General features: G+C 32.9%; 1 protein-coding gene across 1 annotated transcript; it reads right to left on the reverse strand.

Moving 5' to 3' along the window:
* Nucleotides 1-3,606: 3,606 nt before the first annotated feature.
* Nucleotides 3,607-8,672, reverse strand: LOC138716284 (cuticle protein 8-like). The gene is made up of 3 exons (XM_069849194.1): nucleotides 8,597-8,672; nucleotides 8,185-8,253; nucleotides 3,607-4,201 (listed from the first exon to the last, which is right to left on the reverse strand). The coding sequence occupies exons 1-3, from the start codon at nucleotides 8,609-8,611 to the stop codon at nucleotides 3,830-3,832; spliced, it is 456 nt and encodes a 151-aa protein (XP_069705295.1). The 5' UTR covers nucleotides 8,612-8,672; the 3' UTR covers nucleotides 3,607-3,829.
* Between the last annotated feature and the right edge of the window lie 562 nt (nucleotides 8,673-9,234).

Here is a 9,234-nt window from a genome sequence, read left to right on the forward strand (position 1 = left end):
GTATTTGTTATTTCTGTTGTTTCAGGGATTGTTATTTTCTAACGTCTGTTACTCCTATTGTTTCAGAGATTATCGTTTGTTTCTGCAGTATTTGTTATTTCTGTTGTTTCAGGGATTGTTGTTTTCGTAACGTCTGTTACTCCTATTGTTTAAGAGATTATCGTTTGTTTTTGCAGTATTTGTTATTTCTGTTGTTTCAGGGATTGTTGTTTTCGTAACGTCTGTTACTCCTATTGTTTCAGAGATTGTCGTTTGTTTCTGCAGTATTTGTTATTTCTGTTGTTTCAGGGATTGTTGTTTTCGTAACGTCTGTTACTCCTATTGTTCCAGAGATTGCCGTTTGTTTCTGCAGTATTTGTTATTTCTGTTGTTTCAGGGATTGTTGTTTTTGTAACGTCTGTTACTTTTGTTGTTTCAGAGATTATCGTTTGTTTCTGCAGTATTTGTTATTTCTGTTGTTTCAGGGATTGTTGTTTTCGTAACGTCTGTTACTCCTATTGTTTCAGAGATTATCGTTTATTTTTGCAGTATTTGTTATTTCTGTTGTTTCAGGGATTGTTGTTTTCGTAACGTCTGTTACTCCTATTGTTTCAGAGATTGTCGTTTGTTTCTGCAGTATTTGTTATTTCTGTTGTTTCAGGGATTGTTGTTTTTGTAACGTCTGTTACTCCTATTGTTTCAGAGATTATCGTTTGTTTTTGCAGTATTTGTTATTTCTGTTGTTTCAGGGATTGTTGTTTTCGTAACGTCTATTACTCCTATTGTTTCAGAGATTGTCGTTTGTTTCTGCAGTATTTGTTATTTTTTTGTTTCAGGGATTGTTGTTTTTGTAACGTCTGTTACTTTTGTTGTTTCAGAGATTATCGTTTGTTTCTGCAGTATTTGTTATTTCTGTTGTTTCAGGGATTGTTGTTTTCGTAACGTCTGTTACTCCTATTGTTTCAGAGATTGTCGTTTGTTTCTGCAGTATTTGTTATTTCTGTTGTTTCAGGAATTGTTGTTTTTGTAACGTCTGTTACTTTTGTTGTTTCAGAAATTATCGTTTGTTTCTGCAGTATTTGTTATTTCTGTTGTTTCAGGGATTGTTGTTTTCGTAACGTCTGTTACACCTATTGTTTCAGAGATTGTCGTTTGTTTCTGCAGTATTTGTTATTTCTATTGTTTCAGGAATTTTTGTTTTTGTAACGTCTGTTACTTCTGTTATTTCAAGGATTGCTGTTTCTGTTTCTGCAGTGTTTGTTACCAGTACTTCTTCTCGATGTCTAAAGTCCATTTGTATCCTTATGAATAGGAACATTTCATAATACTATGACAAATATGTTACCACTTTCACTTGAATCAAATATAATATAAAATCTGGGTAAATCCATACTTCGTTTTACAATCTATTAAAATAAATACAGAATTACGTAACATTAGTAATAATAACATTTTCAATAAGATAATTAAATACTGTATTGTATTTCTTAAATTGAAACTGTCTAATATTTAACTCTTTTCAAGTCAGTTTTTTTTCCGTTTCTACTTACAATAATTTAAATTACATCACTTTACTTCTGCCCTCCCTGCCGGGATCTTTTAAGATGCGAAAGAAAGAGAGGGTGTACGGAAAACAACGGGAAATTACCGCATTTATCTTTCTCAATAAAAACTGCAAACATGAAACATGGACATTACGACGAAGAGAAGAGAAGCGACTAGAAGCATTTGAAATGTGAATATGGAGAAGAATGGAGCGTATGAAATGGACAGACGAAAACTGTGTTGGAAAGAGTGGGTGAAGAAAGAATGATGTTGAAACTGATCAGGAAGGGAAAAAGGAATTGATTGGGTCACTGGTTGAGAAGAAACTGCCTACGGAAGGATTCGTTGGAAAGATTGATGAACGGGAGAAGAGTTCTGGGCAGAAGAAATCAGATGATAGACAATATGAATCATATGAGGAGACAAAGAGGAAGACAAAAAATAGAAAAGACTGGAGAATACTGGGTTTGCAGTGAAATACCTACCATTTGGCAGAATGCTATGTATGTATGTATGTATGTATGTATGTATGTATGTATGTATGTATGTATGTATGTGTGTATATATGTATATATGTATGTATTTATGTGTATGTATGTGTATGTGTGTATGTATGTATGTATTTATGTGTATGTGTGTATGTATGTGTGTGTATGTATGTATGTATGTATGTACGTACGTATGTATGTATGTGTGTATGTATGTATGTACGTACGTATGTATGTATGTGTGTATGTATGTATGTATTTATGTGTATGTATGTGTATGTGTGTATGTATGTATGTATTTATGTGTATGTATGTATGTATGTACGTATGTGTGTATGTATGTGTGTATGTATGTGTGTATGTATGTATGCATGTATGTATGTATGTACGTATGTGTGTATGTATGTATGTATTTATGTGTATGTATGTGTGTATGTATGTGTGTATGTATGTATGTATGTATGTATGTATGTGTGTGTATGTATGTATATATGTATGTATGTATGTGTGTATGTATGTATTTATGTATGTGTGTATGTATGTATGTGTATGTACGTATGTATGTATGTATGTATTTGTGTGTATGTATGTATGTATGTATTTATGTGTATGTGTGTATGTATGTATGTATGTATTTATGTGTATGTGTGTATGTATGTATGTATGTATGTATGTATGTATGTATGTGTGTATTTATGTGTATGTGTGTATGTATGCATGTATGTACATACGTACAGAATAATATTAATACAAGTCTTCTACTTCTGCGATATGTTTTATATTTTGCATCGTGTCATAAATGCAGAGTATCCAACATTTAGGGACTAGCGTGTCAGCTCCATCAACAGGAAAGACAGTGAGAGTAAACCTATTCGTTGAATTCGTTAGTAAGAGCCATTCTGGATATGAAGCCCTAATATCGTATACGAGGAGCCTACGAGGCTTTTATGCGTTGTTTGTGGTAGTAGAAAAGTTTATATTATTATGAGAATCACCCTAGAGCAGGATGAAAAATATTTCGTTGAAAGATGCAAGAAATGCATCAGAATATAGACAAATTATTATCTTACTTATTATACCAGATTTATCTATAAAATAATTTTGTAGGACGGATATATAAAATGCACTTTTGGTAAGATTGTGCTTTCAACATATAATCAAGTATTCGTTTCCCATATCTTACGGCAATTTTCGTCAATAAATTGAAACATAGTAGTTGCAAACTGTAATAAGAAACTTCAAGGATGAAAAGAAACTTAATATAATCTGTCGTCGATTTACAAAAGGGGACACGTCCAAAATAACAAAGTGTTGGCAAATCGAGAAAAAAAAAAACATAACAGACTTAAAAATTAAAATGTTTATGGATCCTGAATGTATGTATCCATAGTGATGTAATTAGAAAAAAAAATTATTAACATTTTAATTTGTTGACTTAGTTATAGTTTTTGCCATTTTCCAACACTTCGTTTTGGACGTGTTCCCTTTTGCAAATCGACGACAGAAATAGGACCTACAAGCTAAAAACAACTGAGGTGTAAGGTTTCGTTGAGGAAGAAGAACTAAGCTACAATTGCTAATGTAATACATTTATTGATCAAAATTAAATAAATATAAAATAACGACAACTCAGGTTGTTCAAAATATTTCAATACAAAATAATTCACAAACAGCCGTGAGTGTGATGTTACACTGATATTCACAATGAAACTAGAAAATGAGGAATGATTTTACAGAAAAAAATACTATTTTCTAGAAAGATAGAATGCTATGAAGATAATTTTTTTAGAACTTTGATGACGTCTAATAAAATAGAATTAATATGAGCCATGGATTCCAAATCCAGATTCATGTTGTGAGTTGTAGGCGTATGATGATCCGTGTGAGTGTGATGGGATCACCACATGGTGAGTAGCTTGAGGATGAGTAGCATGAGGATAAGTAGCTTGAGGATGAGTAGCATGAGGATAAGTAGCTTGAGGATGGCTGGCGTGTCCGGATTTCTGGACGTGAGCGTTGAATCCGTTGTGTTTGTCGGCGGTGTAGTGGACAGTGCGGGTGGTGCCGTCAGGCTCAACCAGCTTGTAGTATCCCTCAACTTTATCGCCGTCACGTTTCTCAGCCTGCTCCTTGATGTCGTGGGTGTGAGAGTCCTTCACTCCATATTTAAATTCGTATTTGGGATGGTGCTGAAATGTATGTTGAAGCGTTACACTCTTCTGAATACAATTTAGGAACTAACGTTCCATGATTTTTAATTAGTTCGAAATATTTCGTAAAAACTTTATCTAAGAATGTCAACAAGTTCTTAAGATCATGGATGCTAAGTATGTTATTAGTAATGGACATAACAAGTTTCAACTTTCTAAGTACAATAGTTCTGTAAATATTAATAATTTTATAAAACTTTATATCGTTTGATATGAAATGCTCCATGCACCATATTGTAAGAAATTTTCAATATTTCTTTTTATTTATATGTTCAGAGAAGATATATAAATAATGCTAAGTGTTACTTTATTATGGGAATAATATAGTAATACAGTTAGTTTGGCTTTAATTTCATACTTTTGAAAGGCACAAAATCAAAAACTAACATCGGAATATGAAAATAAAGATAATAAAAATGGAAAAAACCAAATTTTCATTTTTTCTTCAGTTTTGTTCGAAAATTTCACCTCTGCCTCCCCTTAACTTAATTGAGTTTAAAATTTAAGGTATATTTATTTTGACTTTCTTTTCTTGATTACCAAATCAGTAGCTTTCATAACGATGGTTGTTTCTGCAGCCTATATTAACTACATATTGTTATAATGTATTTCAATAATTCCATTCTTTCTCCTTCATTTGTTTCGATACTCCTAGAAGAATTAGTATTATATGTAGTATTTTAAATATTTTTCTCTCGCTGTTATTTATACTTGCTTTAACATCTTTGGTCATACCGTGAGTTAATCTTTTGGTTGAAATCCGAAGGCCTTGTACTGTTGTTGAGACTGGTTCTATTGTTGTAAACTAGATGGCGTCTGTAGATGTATTACTGATTTGTTATGAATATTTTTATTTGGTTATTTAACGACGCTGTATCAACTACTAGGTTATTTAGCGTCGATGGAATTGGTGATAGCGAGATGATATTTGGCGAGATGAGGCCGAGGATTCGCCATAGATTACCTGACATTTGCCTTATGGTTGGGGAAAACCTCGGATCGGCAGGCAAGCGCCTTAGCCGACTGAGCTACGCCGGTGGCTATTTGTTATGAATAAGATTTCGGTGATGAATGAGGGCGGTGATATTCAGGGATGTGGTGGCCCGAATTTCCTGACATTGCCTTACGGTTGAGGAAAAACTCTGAAAAACCTCAACCAGGAAATTCAACCCGACCGGGAATCGAACCCGGGCCTTCTGCGTAAGAGATCAGCATGCTGTCCCCTACACCATAGAGGTGGTCGATTTTAAATATTATTCTTTCTGTTTGGGAAAATTATTTTAAATTACGATCATTTTAATATGCGAATTTATTTTAAGATTTGTGTTTTTAAAACATCTATGTGAAAGGGCGTAAATAATTATTGATGCTGTAGCGCCCTCAAGTATTAGAGGTTGGTATGAATATGATATTTGATATGATGTATTGTATCGTAACAAATATGATTTGGCAGGACTGATCTTTGCGTGTTAATGTAATCATTCGCTTTCTCTTAAAACTCAAAATATTTTAAATGGAACTTTGCACGCTTGTGTGATATTGACGTCTTAACAACTTAAAGAAGAATAAATTAATAACTTTCCAACAAAATGGCTACAGATATTTTTCTGTTACATAGGTAACAAAATTATGTGCGCAGAAGTGTGTTAATCTCAATTTATTATGCTTATACTGGGTGTTCAGTTCAAAATGTGTCTTGGCTCGCTGTATGCCGTCGTGTGGCTAGCTGATGAGCCTAGAGAATTCAATCTTCCTACACTTCCGCAGCTCAGGTGTATAATCTAAGAGGCAGAGAAGTTGGCTAGCAAGTACGACATTCATTCTGAAGAGTACGTGCCGATACGTACAGTAACGCCGGTAGTGGCAGGAATGTGAACTGTTTGGAAATACGTACTGTCGGGATATGGGGAGAGGGTTAAGACGATTACTTATGTATTTGTTGACATTAACTTCGACGGTCAACATGGACACGGAGCATTTGATTTGTGTTGTGGAATGTTACCGTACGCAACCGATGATAACAAATATCCTGCGTACGACTTGCCGGCGCAAAACACAGTTCGAAAGAGGTTATGGTAGCACACAGACCGTACAGACCGCCATCTGTTGCTACGACGTTCAAGTTATACCGTACATGTTCTCAAGTTCAGATTGAGGAACGCCTTAAATAATAGGCAACTTCTCTAACATATAAGCTGAAACTCGCTTCAAATCGGTGACCCAACAACAGTGACGTCATGACACACTTTGAAATGAACACCCAGTATTAATAGGCATTTAAATATTATGTGGTACTATTCTCTGAGGGCAACTGTAGTTCAGCTTTTAATGCGTTCAGGCTCCAAAAAAAGAAATTCGAATTATTTTGATACTGATTTTAGAGGTCATTGTATACTCTTATTTAATTCATCGGGGATTCCCGTTAATCTTTTAATAATACGGGTCATTAAACATTAAAATAATGCGTTACAAACATACATAAAAATATTTTTTCAAGCTATAAGAAAATAACTTTAGTTTATGTTGTTAATGCAGTTATTACAAACATTAAAATCAGAATCATTAAAAAAATTATACATTTGAGGAAAATATCAGAGAACTGTATAATGATTTCACAATTTTCTACCAAAATGTTGGAAATTACTTACTGTTAATTAGAAACACTCCTTTGGAAGTGTTAAAAATCCTGAATGAAGCAGAATGAATGTATTGGAAGTTTGCTAAGTTTAGTTTCACGAGACTGAAAGATACTGAGACATAACATGTTAAATGCTAATTTTGTTACAATTGGAAAGGTGTATCTCATCTTTACCCTAAAAGAAGGAGATAATCATGTGATATAAGGCAGAGGTCAATCCTCAACTATGCAAGTGACTCATTTTCACGCTCCTGGCTATCTTAGAATAAAGTTTATTTTCTTATATCGTATATAATTTGAACTGGTAATGGAAATTACGGGAAAACGGCTGAACGGATTTTAATAAATGACCCCTCATTTTGAAGCTTGGAACTCAAAGTTTTTCAGAAAAATAGTAGTTTTCAGTGAAATGTCAATTTTTCAACATCATTTTCCAAAATCCATCTGTCGTCAGTTTTGAGAACTAGCTTAACTAGCTAATTGAATTTCAGAATAAAACAAAACACGCACTACAGTAAACAATATTACACGAAGGCCATGATCTGCAAGAATGCTGACATATTTAGAGCTCAAATTAAATTGGTTATTAAAAATTTAACTTACTAAAAATAATTTACATGTTCGATTCTGTGGTGTGTAATTTTCTGGGTACATCTGTGTATTGAATATTAAAAACTACGAAACTTTAGGTGTTTTGATGACATTATTACCATTAGAAATGAAATATTATTGTAGTTAATGCCATGATGTGACTATTTTTCATTAATTATACATATTAATGCTATATTGATGATATGAAAGTGAAACTTTTGGGGTTATGTAAGTAGATGTAGAGGATAACTTAAATTAGATTTCGATTTCTATATTTTACTGAGTGGCGGCTATATAGTATATTATAGTATATGTTACTGAAAGCTATAAAACTTACGTAAGATAATAATATTATTAAAAATCAAATATTTTTATAGTTATTAATCAAGTGGGGTTGGGTCTTTTTCATATATTTAATGACGGTGTGGTGTAGATGTTTACATGCATGGTTCTCTTCAGTATTGGCTCGAGAGAGAGTATGTTTCAATATAATGGAAGCAAATAACATTCAGAATGTCTGGTATTCTTCATTGAAAATAAATCTGAAAAATGTTTATTTGAACGTCTAATGAACTTAGTTTGCAGCATTTGCTGCACAAGCCTCTAGTCAGTCTTGATTCTTAACTATATTGTGGCGGATATATTCCAATTATTTATCATTATTACTATAATGTAAGTCAAACGTCATATTCTACATTTCGAAAAGACAGATGATGATAGTTATGATACTTACATGATGTTCGTGATCTTCATGGTCAGGCGTAGCAAAAGTAAAAGCCAAGATGGCGAAAACTACAGCAATCTGGAAGATATTAGACACGGAATACTAGTTATAAATATCAGAGAGAATAAAATTCTATCAATAGAATAAATATACACATTCTCCGAAAAAATCTTGTGTGCAACACATCGCATGAAGAAAACAGCAAATCAGAACTAACCCTAAAATTTGAAACAATGTCTCAACGAATCCAGACATACGAAAACGATTCAGATTCAGATTTTTAGCATGCTTAATCTAAATACTTTAATAAAATTAAGGTTAATTTGCTCAAAAATGGATGACTTTCAATTTCTTAGGCTTAATAATTGTCGGTAGCATGAGGAAAGTTTAATAAACATAATAATGAGTTAGTTTCACTCACCTTCATTAGTGCCATGTTGGGTTATGCTGATTTTATCAGTGCCGTACAGTTCACACTAATAATTCGCAAGATACTGACTGGACACAGCGTAACATGTGTTTATATACTGAAGACACCGGCAGATGTTACATAAATGTTTCTCTTTGTTAGAAACGTGTAAAACAGAAACTTGTCAAGTATTTTCACATCCTTTCTGGCTTTCGATGCAATAAATATTTCGTGACTTCATCGCATTCCACGATGTCTACATATTATTACTTATGAAATTCTTCATTTAGAGTACTCCGAAGAGCTATTTTCTTATATAACTAGATAGATAAATAAATGTGTAATAAAATAATCTAGGTGAATGTATTAGTACATCACGTCATGTACAGGAAATCATTTAAACAAATTTTACAAACACATTTTTTTTTTCAATTTACGTGGCAATCTACCCTAACTCACATTATAAGGTGATTTTATCAAGAAACAATACTATTTTGTTTTGTGTTTATTCTAAAATATTAATATTGTGAAATAATACTTTTTAGTCTATTATTTTTTTCTAAATGAAACGCTTTTTTCTCTATCCTTCCTTATCTGTCATACAAGCCAGTGTCCATAGAGGGATAATTGTTTTGGATCACAAGAGACAT

Source organism: Periplaneta americana, chromosome 16 (assembly GCF_040183065.1).
Source record: "Periplaneta americana isolate PAMFEO1 chromosome 16, P.americana_PAMFEO1_priV1, whole genome shotgun sequence".
NCBI classification, from domain to species: Eukaryota; Metazoa; Arthropoda; class Insecta; order Blattodea; family Blattidae; genus Periplaneta; species Periplaneta americana.

Excerpts from the sequence above, each read along its gene's own strand:
- LOC138716284 (XM_069849194.1), bottom strand. Across the intron at positions 4,202-8,184 it reads ATGAAGATCACGAACATCAT|CACCATCCCAAATACGAATT; the intron begins GTAAGTATCATA and ends CATACATTTCAG.